At 42.1% G+C, this 25383-nt stretch overlaps 1 protein-coding gene across 5 annotated transcripts in view; it reads left to right on the plus strand.

Moving 5' to 3' along the window:
• Positions 1-25383, plus strand: part of LOC126354422 (tubulin polymerization-promoting protein homolog) — a 391584-nt gene that overhangs the window by 303109 nt on the left and 63092 nt on the right. For all 5 annotated transcript variants that reach the window (XM_050004054.1, XM_050004053.1, XM_050004057.1 and 2 more), the window contains one exon: positions 18766-18945. In XM_050004054.1, the coding sequence (XP_049860011.1) occupies positions 18766-18945 (180 nt within the window). The remainder of the gene's footprint in view (positions 1-18765; positions 18946-25383) is intronic.

Here is a 25383-nt window from a genome sequence, read left to right on the forward strand (position 1 = left end):
CTTGGGTTTGGTTCTGATTAAGTTATTTACCTGAAACTTTGTGTGATTTTATTATGTTTTATTTTATTTTTCATTTTTAATTAGTAATTTTGTTATGATTTATGATTTTTTCTTGGTGTTATTTCTTTGTTGTGCTGTGTTATGCTGTTACTACGGATGTGTGTTACTTAGTGTCGCTGATTTGTGTATTTTGCCCGATTTACTACATTATAACATGAATAAAATTTTCAATGTATTTTTTGAGCTTGATATCGGTTTGTTCGTTCAGTAAACCTTGAAGGTTATTGTGTACACATGAATATATCTCTATGTCTTCAAGGATGTTTATGATTGCTCTGTTAAGCATTGTATGGAAAAATGCTACTTTGTGGGGACATGAGTGTGCACGGATAATACAGTCCGTTGTGGTACGCTTTCTGTAAATTTCGAAATAATGCTTGTTGCTGATACACAAAGAAATAACATAAACATATACCAACGAAAAAGATGAAAGAAACATACGTTACCGCAACTTATGTAGGAAATATCTCAAATAAAATTAACAATTTATTCGACAAAATCAACATCGAGACTGCATGTGAAAACACACACACCCAAACACAAAATGTGCAAAGACAACTCGACAATTCCCATAACACAGGCATTTATAAAATTTCATGTAACACATGCCAGAAATTCTACGTAGGAGAAACAGGTAGAATCTTCAGCATTTGAGCAGAGATCACACCAGAGACAGTGGAAACAATCCATTCAGTCACATTCTTTCAACATCCGCAAACAGAAAAACACGACGTAAAATCCATCAACGAAGCACTGGAAGTCCTCCATATTACGCAAAAGGGAGCAATCGTGAACATCCATGAAGAAACAGAGATATATTAATGTGCACACAATAACCCTCAAAATTAGCTGAGCGAACAAAGCTATTTCAAGCACAAACCAGAGATACTAAGTAACACAAATTCATAGTAACAGCATACACACCGTACAACAAAGATATAGCACCAAAACCGATCGCGAATCATAATCCATGACAAAATTATTACGTGAAAATAAAAAAAAATAAAACTAAAACATAATAATCTCAACATAAACCAGACGAAAGGTTAGGTAAAAAACATATTCAGTACGAAACCGAAGAAAATAATCCAAATGTAACCGAACTTTCATTCCTAAGTATGTAAATATGTAATATCGCTGATCCATTGTCATCCAAGCTGTCAAGAGTGAAAATAACTCTCAAAAACTGACTAATCTGTATATAAAAATGAGATTTAATAGTACGTCTACAACGAACGTCGAAGTAAAGTATAAACACAAATTCCAACAAAGGAAGTGTATGAAGCATCGATATTACAAGTACTGTAAAAACACCAATCGAATATATAATACCTTTACGATCATAGTTACAGTTTGCAGTATCAATACTATCACCTATTAATGTATTTACAGCACACCTAACGATGCCAATATGCCGAAATGAGCAAAAAAACTTGTGTAAAAAGTAGTGTAAGTAGTACATCATTATCGTAATCATGTCACTACCAGATATATTTTGCACTGTGGGCCCCAAGGAACAAAGATTTGTAAGCAAGATTTCGCATTATAGTTTGCTTCTACCCTCGCGCGTTTTAATGCACACTGAAGCGAGTCCAGTCGAATAAACATAAATAGCAGAGAGCTTTGACAGGTTGGCGGGCTTCAGAAAGCGACAGCTCTTGGTGGCAGAGTGCGTGAGTGAGGCCCCAGCGCGTTCGCCGCGTCACGCTAGCTGTTGAGTGGGCGCTAATTCGTGACTGGCATGGCTAGGCAGGCCGGCGGCACAACAGGCAATGCCGCGTGCCGTGTGTCTCTCTGCCGCTCCGCAGGTGCTGAATGTACGAGCCGTATCGATCCTCGTTGTGCACGCAGGTCGGCCCTGCGGGAGAACAATGGCGCCCTCCCCTGCTCACAATGGCCAATCTCTTACGCTGCCTTTGTTACCGAATTGGATGATTGCCCCACCTAGCCGACTACGAATCAAGCGTCTGAATTAAAACAGCTCTTTTGACGTAACTGGATGTGACGAAATAAACTCTTACAGCCGGCCTCATTGCGGCCGAGTCCTTCACGCTTGGTATACAGGCAACTCGTACCCTGCTGGGACGCTAGAACGATTAAACGATTATCCGAGTGTTGTCTTCATTAACACTCAGGATTGTTACTATGAAATGCAAGAACAAGTTACTAATAATAACAAACATTACAAACGTTCGAGTGAGAAGATATCTACATCTAAAGGGTTAAAAAAATTTCTGTTCTGAGAGGTGGCACTATGGACCAAAACAAGACAAAAATATCCAGTAAACAATAGCTCCAAAATGCATACCTTACGAGCTATGATCTATCATCTTCGATACTGTGAAACACATCTCATGTACTGCAATCACTTTGCTATTACGAACGACCATCGGAACGGGGTAAACAAATAAGGACGCATTCCTCTTTCATATCCCAAGGATACAACCTGCAGTAATCATCTGTTACTGTAAACCACATTCACAGTTCTGGTTAAGTGCAGTGCACATTACTTCCAATAGCCGGCCACAGTAGCCGTGCGGTTTTAGGCGCTTCAGTCTGGAACCGCGCGACCACTACGGTCGCAGGTTCGAATCCTGCCTCGGGCATGAATGTGTGTGCTGTCCTGAGGCTGGTTAGAGTTCTAGGGGACTGATGAACTCAGAAGTTAAGTCCCATAGTGCTCAGAGCCATTTGAACCATTTTTTTTACTTCCAATAGAACAAGTTCGTGTTTCGATACAGTGATGGATTGGTCAAGCGGATTCTTTACGTTGGCCAGCTCGTTTCCCCAATCTTAATCCCTTGGACTTTGGTTTGTGGAGACACTTGAAATGTTTGGTGTATGCAAGCCCCATTGCGGACGTACAAACGCTGCACAGGAACTAGTCATCAACGCATGCCACAGCGTCCTTTGTCAACATGGACTTTTTCAAAGAGTGCCAGATTACTTAAGACGAGCATGTTTTACTGTGAATGGACACGATACTTAGCATTTCCTTTAGCGATGGCTCACACCTAGAGCTGTGAAACTACATAGTCTACCATACACTTAGGTAAGTTTTGTGTCATCTCCTGTGGCCGAGCGGTTCTAGGCGCTACAGTCTGGAACCCCGCGACCGATACAATCGCAGGTTCAAATCCTGCCTCGGGCATGGATGTGTGTGATGTCCTTAGGTTAGTTAGGTTTAAGTAGTTCTAAGTTCTAGGGGACTAATGACCACAGCAGTTGAGTCCCATAGTGCTCAGAGCCATTTGAACCATTCCTTTTTTTGTCATTTCCTTGCCACTGTAAGTTTGTACCATGGGAAGCAAGGAGAGGATTTTTGTTGGCCAGTATCCTCTTTCTTTAACACAACTGCATGGATGTATTAACTGGATTCTTTCAGGAAGTTACTTAAGATAGTCTAGGTGTTGTGGTACAAGCTCTTTCGTAATGGTCCACGTTAACCTCACTGCTGGTGAATACACTTCCGCTATGCACACTACTCTGGTCGCTAGGTACTTTTGACTCTGAGCTTGAGACTGTGATTGTGCCTGCGACTGCAAGTGACTGAGTTGCGACTGGTGTCTAGACTCGTTGACTCATTGGATGACTGACTGACTGGGCCCTCTGGTCCATGGCGGCGTCCAAACACTGGCGGCCAAGAGGGCGTTGGGGCGCTTTCTTGCGAGTCTGTCTTTGGCCTCTCTCCTGATTCGCTCGCTTTCTCCTGTGCCTTCTATCGATCTTCTTGCACCCCCTTTGCCGACCGAAGTGCTGGCGACAGGTTACGCCAGCACATTAAGCAAATGTACATTACAGTAGTTTTTCTAGTGGCCTTCGTCGATTGAGATCACAAGCATCTCACCTGTACTTTAGCTATGTTGCATACCTATTGGACCTTACCTTATTTCAAGCACTCCTTTCGTGTTTATGATCAGTGTATTGCAAAATTGCACAACAGAATTAACTGCCTCCCATTGTGATGCATAAGTTTGAAATTTGGCTCAAAGGTGCCTGGAACCTTCCTATGTAATGGACGCCCAGTGGCATCACCTTCAGGTTCGGCGACCTTCAAACAGCAAGATGTCGACACACGCGAAATAAAAGGGCACAGATCGGAAGTGCATGTTAGCTGGTAAGGTGGGTTAATGATGTCACATTGGCGCCAATTGTGCCCAACGCCACTGTGGCTGTGTCGCACGAAGGAAAAGGCCGTCACAGCCCTCTTACCCACATCTCACCACTTTTTTTAAATGTCTATGTGGTGGAGGTAAGAACCGCGACGCCCAGCGCGGTTTTCTATTGGGCGGCCGGGGAACACATTTCAGACACACAACCGGTCAGAATCGACTCCAAAAGGCCTCAGGAGGTGGCATAAAGGGCGTCAACGAAATCGCTGATTTTCCTGAGGCACTGATTACCACACATCTCGCGGTCGCGACAGTTTACAGCCTGACGAGCAACAGGGACATCACAGAATAAATTGAAATAATGTTCTTGGAAGTATTACTGAGTCGTTTTCTGCAAAAACAGTCTTACTCTCAATATCAAAAAGACACAACATACTCAATTCTGCACATCTAGTGGTATGGCACCAATGATATGTATGGTGAAATAATAACTTAGGTGGAAAACTTCAGAATTTTTAGGTTTCCATACTGATGAGAATTTAAACTGGGCGAGAAAGAACGCGTTCTAGAATTCCTAAACCAACTGAGATCAGCTACGCTGTCAGTTTCAATAATTTCAAATATTGTAGGGAGACAAATCGGTAAGTAAACAATATTTTCGTATTTTCGTGCAATGTAATGTCGTATGAAATAATGTTATGGGGTAATTAACTCATCTTCGAGAAAGAAAGGCTCCATTTCTCAAAAATTTGCTGTAAGAATAGTATATGTTGTTCACCACGCTCGTCTTGTAGATGCATTTTGATTACTGCTTCATGTATATTTATTTCTTCATGAAATCTGATGTAAATAATGCAGTGTTGATGAGAAGGAACATAATTAAAACACGATAAGAAAAAAGGTTGTCCTTAGGACAAAAAGGGATGCAGAACACTGTCACAATAATATTTGATCACGTACTAATGATATAAAATGTCCGACAGACAGCGAACTTAAATTCTAAAACGTACGGAAAAAAGTTATTGTTAACAACTCCTCTTGTTCTGTGCAAGAAATTCTATATTTGTAATGTGTAATATGTGGTGGGTAGGAATTACTAATTACATCTGTATTTAAAAAGAAAGAACTTGTAAATAAGCATCATGTAGCCATATTTGCATATTAATATTGAACATGAACATAAAACAACTCGTTCCACATCTTTACAATTAATCGTACAAATGATCCTTGAAACATGAAACTAACTAACTTACGTGGATACACATTATTCCTTCGTGGTATTTGTGGTACACAGCACGACTCAGTTCCCCTACTGATGGGTTATATGCAACCCACAACGCCTTCAAAAATCGTGCACGAGATTTTCATATTCTCTCGCTCGCTATGCGCAAACTGTTAGTACCACAGAGAAAATGATAGGCACCTTTTTGTAGGAAATTGAATGTATTTAAGATACGTTTTCCTGGAGGACACGGTTTTGGAGATAGTACAGAAAGATGCATTTGAAGATAACTTTTGTATGTTTCTCTTGAATAATTCAGAAACTTTGGCCTCCAGCGAAAAAACTTTTGTATGTTTCTCTTGAGTAATTCAGAAACTTTGGCCTCCAGCGAAACAGAAAGATGCATTTGACGATAACTTTTGTATGTTTCTCTTGAATAATTTACAAACTTTGGTCTCCGGCGAAAACGTATCCCAAAACGAAATTTCCATACATTTAATTTCCTACAAAAAGGCCCTACTCATTTTTTATGTAGGGCTAAAGATTTGCATGTAGCAAATGACAGAATATGAAAATAACGCGGATTGCTTAAAGCCTATGGGTAGCGGCAACTGAATCATCCTTTACAAATGTGAGTCAATTTGGGACGCACTATGAAATTCAGTACCACTGTATTACAAGTAAAAGTAATTTCTGTACTCACTATGCATTGCCTTCTAGGGTTGGACTGAAGTTTTATTTTCTAGCGCACAAGTCCGTAACAGCTTACGAACAGACATCAGCAGGGAAACTGGAAATCCTCACACATTCTAGAACACAGCAAACTAATTCCTCATTAGCCACACCTATAATATATCAGAAAATTTTGAATGTAAATTTTGCTTACTCTAATGTTACATTAAACGGGTTCTTTACTTATCTAATATGTAACCAGCTGATAGTCGTTACTGAAATCAGTAAAGTTATATAAACCAATTAGTGTAATCAGTTAGTGTAAGAGGGAGTGCGGCGATTTCTCTTTTTTTTCAAAATGGCTAGTTTAATGCTAATTATCAGTGTGAGTATATTAGGACTAAGCATTATTTGTTATTAGTTACTTGACGGAAGTTACACGCACCGGTTGCCTCTGTGTGTTAACACATATCCAGTAGCACATACTTGAAGGACCACTGTCGCGGTAGAATTTACGGGACACAATGTGTGAATGAATAAACAAGCGAATGGAAGAATGCCTGATATATCTGAAGCAAGTGACAGGTTTTTGTCCATCGGTAGGATAACGCGGATCTGCTACATCAGGGATAACCTGGTTGTACCGCTTCCATGACACTTCTTGTTTTAAGCAAAGGAACGTAATATTTCAGAAAAGTTAATGTTGCCATCTCGTATGCGGTGCAGATATCCCCCGGTGCAAATAATGTAACAGTGTACTGTTTCCCGCCACACACCACACACAGTCGTTAGCTGGTAGCGAGGGCCCCCGTCTCCCCCCGCCACAACACTCACACACCAGCCTTTCGCAACGCCTCACTCCGAGCTTTATTGGCGCGGACTTCCCGTCAGCTGAGCGCAGCCACGAGGTCGGCGTCAGCAGATGGCCTACATAAGCTGCGACCTCGCGGGCGCTGCACCCACTACCACTGTCGGGGTTCCCTGGACAAACTGTAAACACTACTGCTCGAACTTTGTGTCACTGCATCCTCATCTTTTTTTATTATTGTTATTGTTGTTGTTATCATAATATTAATATGTGAACGTGGAAAATTGAAGTACCGGTTTTTGATATTAGCTATACAAGGGGGCCAATGGGACTTAAGTAATTCGAAAGGTACTTCGCCATAGACGTGCACAAACAAAAGATCATGTGTGAACGAAGCCATTAAGAGTGGTAAAAGGAATTAGATGCTTTCACATAAGTCTGATGATACCTTCTCTATCCTCCAATACCTGAACATCGAAAATTGTTGTGCTACCAACTTCTGCCCCCTGTACCGATCGGGTGCTATGGTAGAAATGACACGGGAAAGTAGTAAGGCTTCGTGAAATCGCATTCTAAGGACGTTCATGTTTAAATGTCGCAGATAGTTCATTTGCAGTAACACACGCATGCCGGGCAGCCACAACTGCCTTGTCAGCAGTGGAAATCGAAGCATGGAACGAAGCGGTCGAGGGCAACAAACGCTGTTTATTAGCATCGTCTTCTTCACTTACTTTCGTCTAAGAGCAAACGGAGCTAACATCGTGTTCATTTTCAGCCACCACCGCAAAATTTGAAGTATTCCTGATTTTCAGTTTCTTCATTTTGAATAGCTGCGACTTCCTTTATTCTAGAAATTCAAATGGCTCTGAGCACTGTGGGACTTCTGAGGTCATCAGTCCCCTAGACTTAGAACTACTTAAATCTAACTAACGTAAGGACACCACACCTCCATGCTCGAGGCAGGATTCGAACCTGCGACCGTAGCAGCAGCGCGGTTCCGGACTGAAGCGCCTAGAACGGCTGGGTCACAGAAGCCGGCCGTTATTACACAGAAATTATATTTGTTTTAGCGTATGCCTCGAAGAACACTGAACGGGTGAGACTGAAAGACGAAGAGTTAGATGCAATTTTTGTGTAGAGAAAGTAATAGGAATAGTATGAAATTTCGAGAGCTATGATTGGGATTTGATGAACTTACAGTGAAGAGTTTCCAGTGCAAATCATTAACATCTGAGGTTACTACAAGTGGTACAACGCCATTGACATTGTGTTGTCATAAGGGAAAAATTAATTTAACACGACGTTTATTTTCCAGCACACTGTATCAAGGACTCATTTAAAATGATCGAACAATTTAAGAGAAATAAAAGAAATTTTTCAAGAGGTAAGGGTTGAGGTTTCATAACAAGCTAATTGATCACTCAACTTCAGTGTCCAGGTTCAGTGGGCGACAAACTTTGTAGCTCTCGCAGCTACCGCCTCACAAATCCGACCACGTCTTCACGCCGTCAGCGGGCCCGGCCTGAGCACGCGTCGCGGAGACTTCCTCGCTGCTCAGTCCCAACCGACCGACTGCCTCACACACACCACCACATGGAAAAATCTCGGTCACACCAAAGATGGTACAGCAGTCCTAGTATCGATAAGCGCAGCTGCTGCCACTGACAGAGGCAAGTCAGCAACTCGTTATGGTAGTAACTCAGGGAGAAATAAGACGATATCCGATTGTGACAAAATGCCAAAGAACAAACGGCATGAAGGCCAGCCGGCCACGGCTCAGACGTGTTGATGGGCAGGTATCAAAGAACAAACATGTTTGCGCGATGGTTTTATGGATGCCTTGTTGAAGTCAAGCGAGATACTTAGCTATCCTAAAATTAGGTCTAATTTTAATTTCTACATAAAAAATAAATGTTAGTAGTATTTTAATGCGCTCCACCCACAAGTGGATTCTTCCTCCTCGTTTTAACACAAGTGCTGGATGTATTTTAGTATTTAAGGATACCACTGTAATTACATTTAAAGGTATTAGATTTTTAAATAATTTTTCAAAAATGTAGAGCACAAATTTCAATAATAAACGGGGTGCTAATTACTGTCGACGCCATATACCGAGGTTAGCTGTATGGAAATGTAAGCAGAAAGCTCAGTTTATATGATGTCGAATGATATCATGTGCGATTTTATTTACGAGTCTTCACGAGATGGCTATAACTGGTATGTAAATTTACGGTTTATGAGCTGATATATTTGTGATCTTGTTTATGTTCCTTTATTCATGTAGCACTGAAGATAAGCTACGCAATAACTAAAATCGATCTTCAATAGACAGATTAAAAAAAAATTTCGACTGATGCTGCCCTTACTCTTCAAACTGCAAGAGAAAGAAATATAGCAAATGCAGTCCCTGATAAAAAGAGTGACTTCTAGAAAACACAGTCGGATGCCAATGGAACTTCGTATATGTATACAGCACACGGGGGGGGGGGGGGGGGGGAGGGGGTGTATGTAAACGATTAGAGTAATAAGTCTCTGAGACAGTTAGCACAGCTATCAGATTACATGAATATTGTCCGTGTTTAATATTATTACCAGGCCTGATAAGGTATATAAGGGACTTGAATAGCGTCAGATGTTGAGTGATCACTGTGGAGGACACATAGATGACGCATCAACGTCAGAAAGCGTTATCAGCACTTAACAAGAATTTGAAAGAGACCTCGTTCTTGGATTCCATTTGGCCGATTGGTCGAATCGTGCGACATCCATATTTGTGGGACATTCAGATGTGACAGTGGCGTGATGTTGGACTTCAGGGGAACGTGAGGGCAAGCAAGATCGTCGTCAAGGTTCCACTGGTCCACGTCTGACCACCACAAGCCGAGATCGTCGTATCGTGCACGAAGCACCTCGTAACCCCTTCACATCTGCATCTGCCAACTGAGAACAAGTAGTGGACTCCCTGCAACATTCTGTCTCATCCTGAACCATTGGTTGGAGACTAGTTGCAGCCCAGTAGGGAATTACTGTTATACGTGTAAGCTGCTGTTACCATCACACTATGAACGGCTGCCTAGGAAGTGATGCCGAAACCGGGAATCACAGACTGCTGAGGAATGGCGTCGCATTGTGTTCAGTGACAAATCGTTGTTGTGCACTATCCTCAATGACCGTCATCGGCGAATATGGCAGTGACCTGGCCAGAGACCCAATTTTTCACTGTTTTGAAAAGGCATGACAGTGGTACTTTTGGTATCATGACGTGGGAAGTAGGGGGAGAAGGCCAGCACACACACAATTTATTAGTGTGGGTTGCCTACATCAGGGGCAAGCATACATTCAGGAGCAAACCTATTGTTCTCTTTTGACTGACAAGTCCTTAATCTGTTGCTCTGTTAAGTGGTTTTTGACCTCCTGTGGATAATTCGTCCGTCTGAGAAACCTTCCCCAGCCTCCACCTCTCCTCCCCTCTTTGAAACCTCAGTCACTTTTGATATGAGTTTGACTAATTAATCAAACTGATTGAAAAAATTGGTGGGAAATAGCTCAGTTGAACCACTTTCGGTATTCATAAGCTACTTCAGTGTATTCAAATACCCTCCTCCCTCCAACTGTCTCAAATTGATGGACTAATTAATTAATTAAATTAATGTCCTTCAGTTTTCATTACCCCTCCCTTCAGGAATTATTGACTGGTGTAGATCGATTGCAGTGTATGGAGTATTGTTTAAACAATTTAGGCAATGTGTATTGTATCCAAGGGGAGAGAGGGAGGGGAGAGGGAGGGGTAGGGGCAGTTTCTCAGAAGGACAAATTATCCCCAGAGGGTCTTAAACCATTTAATGGAACAAGAGGCTAAGGATCTGTCAATCAAAAGAGAATAAGATGTTTGCCCCTGAACGTATGCTTCCTCTTGATGTAGGCAACCTGAATTAACAAAATGGGCTCATACTAGCGTTGCCCCCCATACTGTGGGAAGCCATTGGTTATGGCTTCAGTGTATGGAGTATTGTTTAAACAATTTAGGCAATGTGTATTGTATCCAAGGGGAGAGAGGGAGGGGAGAGGGAGGGGTAGGGGCAGTTTCTCAGAAGGACAAATTATCCCCAGAGGGTCTTAAACCATTTAATGGAACAAGAGGCTAAGGATCTGTCAATCAAAAGAGAATAAGATGTTTGCCCCTGAACGTATGCTTCCTCCTGATGTAGGCAACCTGAATTAACAAAATGGGCTCATACTAGCGTTGCCCCCCATACTGTGGGAAGCCATTGGTTATGGCTTCAGTGTATGGAGTATTGTTTAAACAATTTAGGCAATGTGTATTGTATCCAAGGGGAGAGAGGGAGGGGAGAGGGAGGGGTAGGGGCAGTTTCTCAGAAGGACAAATTATCCCCAGAGGGTCTTAAACCATTTAATGGAACAAGAGGCTAAGGATCTGTCAATCAAAAGAGAATAAGATGTTTGCCCCTGAACGTATGCTTCCTCCTGATGTAGGCAACCTGAATTAACAAAATGGGCTCATACTAGCGTTGCCCCCCATACTGTGGGAAGCCATTGGTTATGGCTTCAGTGTATGGAGTATTGTTTAAACAATTTAGGCAATGTGTATTGTATCCAAGGGGAGAGAGGGAGGGGAGAGGGAGGGGTAGGGGCAGTTTCTCAGAAGGACAAATTATCCCCAGAGGGTCTTAAACCATTTAATGGAACAAGAGGCTAAGGATCTGTCAATCAAAAGAGAATAAGATGTTTGCCCCTGAACGTATGCTTCCTCTTGATGTAGGCAACCTGAATTAACAAAATGGGCTCATACTAGCGTTGCCCCCCATACTGTGGGAAGCCATTGGTTATGGCTTCAGTGTATGGAGTATTGTTTAAACAATTTAGGCAATGTGTATTGTATCCAAGGGGAGAGAGGGAGGGGAGAGGGAGGGGTAGGGGCAGTTTCTCAGAAGGACAAATTATCCCCAGAGGGTCTTAAACCATTTAATGGAACAAGAGGCTAAGGATCTGTCAATCAAAAGAGAATAAGATGTTTGCCCCTGAACGTATGCTTCCTCCTGATGTAGGCAACCTGAATTAACAAAATGGGCTCATACTAGCGTTGCCCCCCGTACTGTGGGAAGCCATTGGTTATGGCTTCAGTGTATGGAGTATTGTTTAAACAATTTAGGCAATGTGTATTGTATCCAAGGGGAGAGAGGGAGGGGAGAGGGAGGGGTAGGGGCAGTTTCTCAGAAGGACAAATTATCCCCAGAGGGTCTTAAACCATTTAATGGAACAAGAGGCTAAGGATCTGTCAATCAAAAGAGAATAAGATGTTTGCCCCTGAACGTATGCTTCCTCTTGATGTAGGCAACCTGAATTAACAAAATGGGCTCATACTAGCGTTGCCCCCCATACTGTGGGAAGCCATTGGTTATGGCTTCAGTGTATGGAGTATTGTTTAAACAATTTAGGCAATGTGTATTGTATCCAAGGGGAGAGAGGGAGGGGAGAGGGAGGGGTAGGGGCAGTTTCTCAGAAGGACAAATTATCCCCAGAGGGTCTTAAACCATTTAATGGAACAAGAGGCTAAGGATCTGTCAATCAAAAGAGAATAAGATGTTTGCCCCTGAACGTATGCTTCCTCCTGATGTAGGCAACCTGAATTAACAAAATGGGCTCATACTAGCGTTGCCCCCCATACTGTGGGAAGCCATTGGTTATGGCTTCAGTGTATGGAGTATTGTTTAAACAATTTAGGCAATGTGTATTGTATCCAAGGGGAGAGAGGGAGGGGAGAGGGAGGGGTAGGGGCAGTTTCTCAGAAGGACAAATTATCCCCAGAGGGTCTTAAACCATTTAATGGAACAAGAGGCTAAGGATCTGTCAATCAAAAGAGAATAAGATGTTTGCCCCTGAACGTATGCTTCCTCCTGATGTAGGCAACCTGAATTAACAAAATGGGCTCATACTAGCGTTGCCCCCCATACTGTGGGAAGCCATTGGTTATGGCTTCAGTGTATGGAGTATTGTTTAAACAATTTAGGCAATGTGTATTGTATCCAAGGGGAGAGAGGGAGGGGAGAGGGAGGGGTAGGGGCAGTTTCTCAGAAGGACAAATTATCCCCAGAGGGTCTTAAACCATTTAATGGAACAAGAGGCTAAGGATCTGTCAATCAAAAGAGAATAAGATGTTTGCCCCTGAACGTATGCTTCCTCTTGATGTAGGCAACCTGAATTAACAAAATGGGCTCATACTAGCGTTGCCCCCCATACTGTGGGAAGCCATTGGTTATGGCTTCAGTGTATGGAGTATTGTTTAAACAATTTAGGCAATGTGTATTGTATCCAAGGGGAGAGAGGGAGGGGAGAGGGAGGGGTAGGGGCAGTTTCTCAGAAGGACAAATTATCCCCAGAGGGTCTTAAACCATTTAATGGAACAAGAGGCTAAGGATCTGTCAATCAAAAGAGAATAAGATGTTTGCCCCTGAACGTATGCTTCCTCCTGATGTAGGCAACCTGAATTAACAAAATGGGCTCATACTAGCGTTGCCCCCCATACTGTGGGAAGCCATTGGTTATGGCTTCAGTGTATGGAGTATTGTTTAAACAATTTAGGCAATGTGTATTGTATCCAAGGGGAGAGAGGGAGGGGAGAGGGAGGGGTAGGGGCAGTTTCTCAGAAGGACAAATTATCCCCAGAGGGTCTTAAACCATTTAATGGAACAAGAGGCTAAGGATCTGTCAATCAAAAGAGAATAAGATGTTTGCCCCTGAACGTATGCTTCCTCTTGATGTAGGCAACCTGAATTAACAAAATGGGCTCATACTAGCGTTGCCCCCCATACTGTGGGAAGCCATTGGTTATGGCTTCAGTGTATGGAGTATTGTTTAAACAATTTAGGCAATGTGTATTGTATCCAAGGGGAGAGAGGGAGGGGAGAGGGAGGGGTAGGGGCAGTTTCTCAGAAGGACAAATTATCCCCAGAGGGTCTTAAACCATTTAATGGAACAAGAGGCTAAGGATCTGTCAATCAAAAGAGAATAAGATGTTTGCCCCTGAACGTATGCTTCCTCCTGATGTAGGCAACCTGAATTAACAAAATGGGCTCATACTAGCGTTGCCCCCCATACTGTGGGAAGCCATTGGTTATGGCTTCAGTGTATGGAGTATTGTTTAAACAATTTAGGCAATGTGTATTGTATCCAAGGGGAGAGAGGGAGGGGAGAGGGAGGGGTAGGGGCAGTTTCTCAGAAGGACAAATTATCCCCAGAGGGTCTTAAACCATTTAATGGAACAAGAGGCTAAGGATCTGTCAATCAAAAGAGAATAAGATGTTTGCCCCTGAACGTATGCTTCCTCCTGATGTAGGCAACCTGAATTAACAAAATGGGCTCATACTAGCGTTGCCCCCCATACTGTGGGAAGCCATTGGTTATGGCTTCAGTGTATGGAGTATTGTTTAAACAATTTAGGCAATGTGTATTGTATCCAAGGGGAGAGAGGGAGGGGAGAGGGAGGGGTAGGGGCAGTTTCTCAGAAGGACAAATTATCCCCAGAGGGTCTTAAACCATTTAATGGAACAAGAGGCTAAGGATCTGTCAATCAAAAGAGAATAAGATGTTTGCCCCTGAACGTATGCTTCCTCTTGATGTAGGCAACCTGAATTAACAAAATGGGCTCATACTAGCGTTGCCCCCCATACTGTGGGAAGCCATTGGTTATGGCTTCAGTGTATGGAGTATTGTTTAAACAATTTAGGCAATGTGTATTGTATCCAAGGGGAGAGAGGGAGGGGAGAGGGAGGGGTAGGGGCAGTTTCTCAGAAGGACAAATTATCCCCAGAGGGTCTTAAACCATTTAATGGAACAAGAGGCTAAGGATCTGTCAATCAAAAGAGAATAAGATGTTTGCCCCTGAACGTATGCTTCCTCCTGATGTAGGCAACCTGAATTAACAAAATGGGCTCATACTAGCGTTGCCCCCCATACTGTGGGAAGCCATTGGTTATGGCTTCAGTGTATGGAGTATTGTTTAAACAATTTAGGCAATGTGTATTGTATCCAAGGGGAGAGAGGGAGGGGAGAGGGAGGGGTAGGGGCAGTTTCTCAGAAGGACAAATTATCCCCAGAGGGTCTTAAACCATTTAATGGAACAAGAGGCTAAGGATCTGTCAATCAAAAGAGAATAAGATGTTTGCCCCTGAACGTATGCTTCCTCTTGATGTAGGCAACCTGAATTAACAAAATGGGCTCATACTAGCGTTGCCCCCCATACTGTGGGAAGCCATTGGTTATGGCTTCAGTGTATGGAGTATTGTTTAAACAATTTAGGCAATGTGTATTGTATCCAAGGGGAGAGAGGGAGGGGAGAGGGAGGGGTAGGGGCAGTTTCTCAGAAGGACAAATTATCCCCAGAGGGTCTTAAACCATTTAATGGAACAAGAGGCTAAGGATCTGTCAATCAAAAGAGAATAAGATGTTTGCCCCTGAACGTATGCTTCCTCTTGATGTAGGCAACCTGAATTAACAAAATGGGCTCATACTAGCGTTGCCCCCCATACTGTGGGAAGCCATTGGTTATGGCTTCAGTGTATGGAGTATTGTTTAAACAATTTAGGCAATGTGTATTGTATCCAAGGGGAGAGAGGGAGGGGAGAGGGAGGGGTAGGGGCAGTTTCTCAGAAGGACAAATTATCCCCAGAGGGTCTTAAACCATTTAATGGAACAAGAGGCTAAGGATCTGTCAATCAAAAGAGAATAAGATGTTTGCCCCTGAACGTATGCTTCCTCCTGATGTAGGCAACCTGAATTAACAAAATGGGCTCATACTAGCGTTGCCCCCCATACTGTGGGAAGCCATTGGTTATGGCTTCAGTGTATGGAGTATTGTTTAAACAATTTAGGCAATGTGTATTGTATCCAAGGGGAGAGAGGGAGGGGAGAGGGAGGGGTAGGGGCAGTTTCTCAGAAGGACAAATTATCCCCAGAGGGTCTTAAACCATTTAATGGAACAAGAGGCTAAGGATCTGTCAATCAAAAGAGAATAAGATGTTTGCCCCTGAACGTATGCTTCCTCCTGATGTAGGCAACCTGAATTAACAAAATGGGCTCATACTAGCGTTGCCCCCCATACTGTGGGAAGCCATTGGTTATGGCTTCAGTGTATGGAGTATTGTTTAAACAATTTAGGCAATGTGTATTGTATCCAAGGGGAGAGAGGGAGGGGAGAGGGAGGGGTAGGGGCAGTTTCTCAGAAGGACAAATTATCCCCAGAGGGTCTTAAACCATTTAATGGAACAAGAGGTTAAGGATCTGTCAATCAAAAGAGAATAAGATGTTTGCCCCTGAACGTATGCTTCCTCTTGATGTAGGCAACCTGAATTAACGAAATGGGCTCATACTAGCGTTGCCCCCCATACTGTGGGAAGCCATTAGTTATGGCTTCAGGTCACGGCTGGTAGTACCCGAGAGAACTCTGATGGCACAGCAGTACGTCAGAGATCACATGTCCTCAAGTGTTACCTCTCACGTGACAGTATTGTGGTGCCATTTTTCAAGAGTACAGCACTCGTTCACACATGACGCATGGCTTTATGGTTTGTGTGATGTTGAGATACTCTTGTGGCGAGCAAGTTCTTCCCAACAGAAGGCGTGTGTGGGACCAGCTCGGATGTCAACTCCGCCCCAGGTGACGCTCGTCGTGTCAATCTTTCCCTGACTACTTTGGGAGCTCGCTGTTCGCGCATGTATACGCAACTTTAAGTGTATACTCATGGTATGGCTCAACTAATGCAAGTGAAATAGATACGAGGCATTTTCAGAAAATAAATGTACTAGATTTTCATATTTTCTTTTAGAAAATGTGTGTTTAAAAAATTACAGGACACTGTTGACCCTTTTTTCACATAACCATCATCCCATTCAATGCATGTTGTGAGCTGTGGCACAAACTTCTTTATGCACAGCTCGAAGAACGCTCCCACCAGCTCCATCCCCTACCTCAGAACCTCTTTCTGCACTTGCTCGTCGGTTGATGTGTGCCTTCAGGGAGGTGAAAAGATGATAATCGGACGGAGTTAATTCAGGGGAGTAGCCGGGGTGGTTCAACCCACCCCAGCCAAATGAGTCCAGGAGCGCATCGTAGGGTAAGGCTACGCTGTGGAACAAACACGCTTCCCTCATCAGCATTCCTCTCTTTTAGATTGAATGTTCCTTTTGAGTTTTTTAGGGCCTCACAATATCGTTGTGTGTTGATGACGCCGCCCCCCACCCTTCCCCCCCCCCCCCCCCCACCCAAAGTGAAACTTCGGACGAAATTATGCCTTTTCGGTCTCAAAATAGTGAAGCAACGATTTTTTCCCAAAAATTGTGATTTAGAATTTTTTGGAGATGGGGAGTGGGTGTGTCACCACTACGGCGACTGTTCTTTAGTCTCAGGCTTGTAATGAGCCACCAATGTTTCGTCTCCAGGACACTAGAGTGCAAAAGATCCTCATCTTCCAATTCAAGTCGCTCAAGAAACTTGCGGGCGCCAACTTTTCTTGAACTGCTTTGTCGGCTGTTTTGGAACCCATCTTGCGCATAGTTTGTGGCATCCCAGCTTTCTTTGAATCTCTCGTTTTGAATAAGAGAATTCTGCAGATCTCAGAAATTTCATCCACTGTCAATCGGAGGTCTCCGTGGACAGTTCATTAGATTTTTGGGCACCAACTCATCAGTCAGAATGGGAGGCCCTCTATTTCTCTGTTCGCCGTGCACGTTTGTTCCGCCCCCACTAAACTCTCTGTACCACTTAAACGCAATTGTTCTGTTAGTAAAACCTTCGCCGTAAACCGTTTCGATTCGCGAAAAGAACTTCAGTAGGTGTTACTCCTTGCACGAATAGGGAGCGGATCACATCACGTGGTTCGCATTTGGCGGGGTTTCTTACCGAACCTTGTAATGGTACTTGAATTACGTAACCATTATGGTACCTCACCTGAACCTCTCGATACCATTAATATTCTACTGTGTTTCTGTAAAGTAGTTGACATATTTCTGAGACAACATTCAGATTTGATTTCATTAATGTAGAGGTACTTTGATACATCGATATGTTTGTATTGCAATGATATTATTCTTATGTGTATTATTTCTTTTGTCACTATGATCTTTGACGTACTTGTAACTCTGATTTTTGGATGTATGAGCGATTGTTAGTTAGTTAGAGAGTCGGACCTTGAGAAAGTCGTCTTGGAAGTCATGTGGGAAAAACGCATATTCTAGTCAGCTTATAAAATGTGAACTTTAACAGTAAGGAAAATGTTTTCAAGTATGTTTTGTATTGTGAAGTGATGTTTTGTGTGTTACGTGATATTGAAACAAAAGCAATAAAAAGGAAGTGTAACTTAAATTCGGAGTGCTGATTAATTTTTTACATCACCATTGTCCTGCAAAAGTGTAATCTTCAAGAATGGTTTGTGGAACACATGTACAAAACTTTTGAATATCGCTGAATAAAACCTACGCCTCTTTGCATCCGAGCTTGGAATCATCGCCACCTAAATTTTCGACGATTGAGCCATGATTTTACAACGAGACCAGAGTGAGAAATACGAAAAGATGAGTGCCTTGTTTATTCATTATTACATGAAATGACTTTATTAACAGTGCTCTAATGACACCTGCCACATAATAACTTTGTTGTTGCCTGAAAATGCAGTATTTAGCAGCGTGAGCAACACCACAATCATTATTAAATTTTAACCTTTGTTGTGGTAGAGTTGTTAGAACCTCTTTCACGCAACTGCACACTACAACGTGAGTTCACGTAGTACCGTATCCCAGCGATGCTAGCTTTGGTCAGCCTAGTAAAAAGGGTATTACTGTGTTTTGCTGTAATGAGGACCTTCGGCGTGCTGTTTCAGATGTGCGACACGGCGCCTGCCTCCTCCTCCTCCTCCTCTGCCCCCGCAGTGGAGGCCAGCCCCGCCAAGGCGGAGGACGGGGGCGTCCAGCCGTCTCCACCCCCACCTGCTGCCGCCCCCAAGTCGGAGGCGGAGGCGCCCAAGCAGCCTGTGGACGACGACAAGCCGACTGACAACAAGGTGAGGTTACGGGACACAGTCAACCAGCCTGCCTCCTCACAAAAGATACTACAGCCAGGCTCCGACAACTACTGGCTGTGATGTCTTTATTAATCCTGCATTTTGGGTTCTTATGGACACATTAACAGAGACTTTAATGCCCTAACGGATATTCCTCTAGAAGTTAAATACAAATTTTCATGAACTGAACTTAAAAATATTTCACTCACTCAGGGGTTGAATTTACCAAAACCCTGAAACACATTTTTTTTTTGTTTCTAATGTAGAAGCCAAATGCAAATTTTCTGAGATTAAATTTAAAAAATGCTTTCACAATTTCATCTCTTTTTGTGTCTGTGTGTGTGTGTGTGTGTGTGTGTGTGAGAGAGAGAGAGAGAGAGAGAGAGAGAGAGAGAGAGAGAAATCACAAAGACCTCTGAAAGATTCAGAACAACCGCCAGGAACACCTTCAACTGTTCCACTGTCAACCATCTTGTTTTTACACCTTCAATTGTTGCACTGCCCGCCATGTTTGTTTTTACAGCTGGTAAAGCAGTGAAACAGTTACAATGACAGTGACAGTGGCAACTCAATATATAGTGTTTGACAGTGATGAAGATGATTAAAAGGAAACTGTAAGTGAAACATTATGTAAATAGACACACACATAGAATTAAATAATTTCAAACATAGAAATAGAAGTCTTTCAAGTCGTAATTTTGGCTTAAACAATTTGTCTACTTAAGGTATAAGTGGTTGCAGATGACAAACTGTGCAAACAAACTGTGACTGTAGAAACACAATACATCAGAAAAGCCACACCATGTGGTAAAAAGGTATGAATTCATAATTTATTTCTTTTTCAAATATCTGTAATTATGATTTAAAAACTAATAGCTACATGTATACAAACAGCAAAGAACACTCTTTAACAGATGGAAAATAAAAGCCCACGAAAGATGCTGCAACTTGTTTGGGTTAAAGAACCAAAAATGCTAAAGGCGGATCCTATCCAAAAACATAGATATTGTTAAAGCAAACATGGAAGAAAAGAGCTTCAACCTCAAGATCATTATTTCCACGCCCTGCCAGGCATTTCTGAGCAAGCTCTACAACAAATTCCCAAACACTACAGCAAAGTTACATCAAACTATTTTAATTATAAAATTCAATAGAATTTGTCTTTAACATAAGTAATACCTAACTATAGATGTAAATGCAAGCAGTATGTCACCTGCAGCTCGCCATGCCAAACACAAAGTTGAAATTGAGTGGCAGAAGCAAGAAATTAGAAACCTATATACAAAAAAAGCAGGAACTTAATGTTGAACTATTCAAAATTCACCTGGAACTAGGAAATCACATTAAAATCTCTGAAATATTGAATGATATCATGAATACAGTCAAACAAAACACAGAAACACAAATAAAATCAAAATGATATTAACAACAAGAAGAAATAAACACTCTTTTAAAACCGAACAAAGCTTTTGCACATAAAAATAGAAAGCCAACAAACCACACATTCCACAAACGTCTGGTATACCTTACTGACATACAACTAACCAACCAAGAAATATGTTTTCTAGAAGAAGGCCCAAAATACAATATGACCACACACAGCACACACAAGACAGTGGAGAATCTTATCACAGAAAGTGAGTACATCATAAAACAACAAGAAAGAAACAATAGCTCAAACTTCAATGCAGGTCTGACAAGAGAATTAGTCGTAGAAGAAATAAGATGCATTATAAAGGAAAACAAAAACAACACTCTGTACGAGATCAGACAAAGGCTGCGCCATGATAATAATAAAACAGGATGAATACAAAGAAAAAACTTTACAATTTCTGGAAGACAACAACATAACAAAGCTAACCAGTGACCCAACACAAAGATACCAGAAAAACACACTAACACTCCTAAAAAATATCTCACACATATTCACAAATCAGAAAGCAAAATGGTTGAAACAGAAGAACCCCCAAGCACCCACACTGAACAGACTACTAAAGCTCCGCAACAATGGCATTCCAATACGCCCTGTAGTCAGTTTCAGAAGTGCACCCACATACCACTTAGCCAGAGAAATACACACATACTTACAGAAACATTACATATACACAAATAACAGAAGCACACACAACACTGAACAGCTGATACAACAAATCAAAGACATCAACATACCCACAACAGCCACACTCACATAATTTGACATCACATCCATCTAAACCAATATCCCCACCACAGAAAACAGCAACATCATCAAACAACAATTAGAAGAATAAGCCAAAATTCTCAAACCCCACATAAAAGAAGTAGCTGGCATTCTAAAACTAATCACAGAGCAAAACTATTTCTCATTTGACTATCAGTTCAACTCACAAGAAAATGGGCTTCCAATGGGGTCACCAGTCAGTGGACTCCTAGCCAATATTTTTCTCAATCACATTGAAAATAAAATATTTGAAACAATAGTAAGACCCAAACAGTACTGAATAATATATTGGTACCGTTCTGTAGATGACATCATATGCCTTATAGATGAAACACCAAGTCTCATCCAACAACTCCACAGTGATATAAACAAAGTACACCCAAAAATAAAATTCACCATAGAAATAGAATATGACAAAAGGTTAAACTTCCTTGACTTCACAATATACAGACACAACAACCAACACCAATTCTCTATATTCAGGAAAGTGACCACCACCAGCAAAGCCATTCACAAAGACTCTAATCAAATTCCACACAAATTAACTGGCTTCCAATATATGCTACACAGACTGAACAAAACCCCACTCACTGAAAACAGCTAGAAGAATGAATTGCAGACGATCAGGCAGATAGCAGCAGAGAATGGATATGACACAAACACTATAGATAAACTGAACCACAAAATTAAAAGAAAGTTAAAAACAACACCCAACACACAAAAACAAAAGCCTCCTTATCAACTTAAAAACACACAGAACCCACTGATGAGCACACATGAACAGGAAACACCCACAATGACAAACAGATGGTTCACTCTCACCTACAACAACAAGGCAGTCCACATAATAGGCAACATACTCAAAAAACAAGGTGTAAAAATAGCCTACAGGACAAACAACTCAACACAGAGAAAACTAAGGACAACCAACACAAGCACAGACAAACACAGCACATCTGGTATTTACCAACTAACATTCCAGGACTAAAAAGCAGTTTATATATGGCAGGCAAGCAGAAACTTTAATACCAGATACATATAACACAGAAGAGCATTAAAAAGTAACAGCTGTCATTCCACATTTGCTGAACACTGCATGGACAAGAAACATAACCCAACAAACATCAATACGGATTTGAAAATTCTCAAATGCAGCAACAGCCCCCCACAAAAACTAATAACTGAAGAAAATTCTCAGATACAAAAAGCCATAGTGGTAGGCAAACAAGTAATAAATGAATACACAGCTCTCTGCAAAGGCACTCTGTCCTCTGCCCTCAAGGAATTATTAGACAAGACCAACCAATAGAGCTCTCGGCCTCCCCTCCACCATCCCCCCTAAACACACACACACACACACACACACACACACACACACACACACACACACACACACACACACACACACACAATAAAAATAAAATAAATCCAGACCACTCTCCCTCCCTCCCTCCCTTTTCACACACACACACACACACACACACACACACAAACACACTCAAAATAAAAACAAAATAAAATAAATGCCTAAACCAACTCTCTCTCTCTCTCTCTCTCTCTCTCTCTCTTTCTCTCTCTCCCTTTCCACACACACACAAAAAGAGAGAAAAAAATCACAAACACCTCTGAAAGATTCAGAACAACCGCCAGGAACACCTTCAACTGTTCCACTGTCAGCCATCTTGTTTTCACACCTTCAATTGTTCCACTGCCCGCCATGTTTGTTTTTACAGGTGGTAAAGCAGTGAAATAGTTACAATGACAGTGACAGTGGCAACTCAATATATAGTGTTTGACAGTGATGAAGATGATTAAAAGGAAACTGTAAGTGAAACATTATGTAAATAGAGATACACATAGAATTAAATAATTTCAGACACAGAAATAACATGTCTTTCAAGTCGTAATTTTGGCTTAAACAATTTGTTTACTTTAAGGTATAAGTGGTTGCAGATGACAAACGGTGCAAAAAAAACTGTCACTGTAGAAACACAACGCATCAGAAAAACCACACCATGTGGTAAAAAGTTATGAATTCGTAAGTTGTCTTTTTTAAATATCTGTAATTACGATTTAAAAACAAATAGCTACATGTATACAAACAGCAAAGAACACTCTTTAACAAATGGAAAATAAAAGCCCACTGAATATGCTGCAACTGCAGTGATACATGTTTGGATTAAAAACCAAAAAATGTGTTTTGCTAAAGGCGGGCCCTATCCAAAAACATAGACATTGTATTCATTCAGGTATCGGCACAGGAAGAAATCCAGGGATTTAGGTCAGGTGAGAGTGGTGGCCATATAACTGGACCTCCACGTCTGAGCCATTTCCCTGGAAATGTTGTTGTTGTGGTCTTCAGTCCTGAGACTGGTTTGATGCAGCTCTCCATTCTACTCTATCTTGTGCAAGCTTCTTCATCTCCCAGTACCTACTGCAACCTACATCCTTCTGAATCTGCTTAGTGTAGTCATCTCTTGGCCTCCCTCTACGATTTTTACCCTCCACGCTGCCCTCCAATACTAAATTTGTGATCCCTTGATGCCTCAGAACATGTCCTACCAACCGATCCCTTCTTCTGGTCAAGTTGTGCCACAAACTTCTCTTCTCCCTAATTCTGTTCAATTTCCCTGGAAATATTCTGTCCAAATACAATAGCACATTAATTCCAGAGTGTGGAGGTGCACCATGACGCTGGCACCATATTTCCTGCCGAACATGTGGTGGAAAATCTTTCAGCGCATCAGGCACATAGTTCGAGAGGAATTCGTGACACCTTCGTGCAGTCAGCCGGTCAGGCAACATGTAAGGCCCAACCATCTGTTGCTCAATATTCTGGGCCAGACGTTGATACCAAAGCGAACCCGGTATCCACAGTCGTGGGTGATGTGTGGGTTAACTTCACACCAATGGTGGGCATTGTGCATATTGAGGACACCCTCACGAGTGAATGGTGTTTCATCTGACCGTATTACGGTGTTCACGAAGACAATGTTGTCTTCCTGTTGTTGTTGGAACCATTCACAGAACTGCATTCTCTGTGGCGATGTGCAGGATTCAAATGTTGCGTGAAAGCATAATGATAGGGCTGCAGCCCCTGCTCTCGCAGCATGTTAATGACCGTGCTTTGCAAGAGACGCAGCTGCCTTGCTACGCTACGTGTACTTCACTGAGGTTCCTGGTGTATGACCTCCAGTACAGCTTCCTCAGTAGCTGGAGTACGGCGAGTCTGTGGACGACCAGTGTTGCGCGATGGTGGAAGGAGACAACCTGACTCGTGAAGGCGCAGCTCCAGACAACGAAACACATTTTTTTCTGGATGGCGTCGACGAGGGTGTCTAGCAGTATATTCACGACCGGCAACACCAGCCCGGTTATCAGATGCACCAAGGACCAGAAGCATATCCACAAATTCATCATTTGTCTATGCCATATCTCCGCCACCCTGATTTAGAGATTTACAATGAGGAAATTCGATACGTGTACGCATGTACATTGAAGACTGCCATGCGCGCGTTACACCGCATGCAACTATTCCCTGTCTGGTGGACAGCGCATACAATATAAACACGCCATCAGTCCCGTAGGCTGTTCCACCTAATGCACTTTACCCTTCTGACAGATATTGTTCTGCATGATTCATCCCGACACCACTAATTGTGAAACGTTCGGTTTCGAATTACACTGTTTCCCTAACGGTAATAGACGTGATGTTTCGACAATCTTATCGATAGAATAATAATAATAATAATAATAATAACAATAATAATAATAATAATAATAATCCCCGTGGAGGCCAGAGAAAAGAATAGGCCTTCGGTATGTTCTGCCAGTCGTAAAAGGCGACGAAAAGAACAAACCACTAATAAGGCTAACCCCTCTTTTAGTGTGACTAGTTGGTTCAGGACAGAACTAATGAAGCATCGGACAAGCGCTGTCATGGTCGGGGACGACGCTTGAACCCTATGCCCGCTCACAATGGTAACGACACTGCTAACCACAAGGAAAATGATTTAAATCCAAATAGAGGTGTTTTGCAGGATATGCTTCCTGCAACCACCCTAGAAGGAAAACAAAGACAGAGGATGAGATGGTCAGATGCAGTTAACCGACACCTCATGTCCTATTATTACCAAGCAACAAACTTAGGAACGAACACAACTGGATACAGATCACAAGTATACACACTATTTATTACCAGATACCAAGAATTAAAATTTTTAACAGAACAAAGACAA

This window comes from Schistocerca gregaria, chromosome 3, assembly GCF_023897955.1.
Source record: "Schistocerca gregaria isolate iqSchGreg1 chromosome 3, iqSchGreg1.2, whole genome shotgun sequence".
In the NCBI taxonomy this organism is placed as follows: domain Eukaryota; kingdom Metazoa; phylum Arthropoda; class Insecta; order Orthoptera; family Acrididae; genus Schistocerca; species Schistocerca gregaria.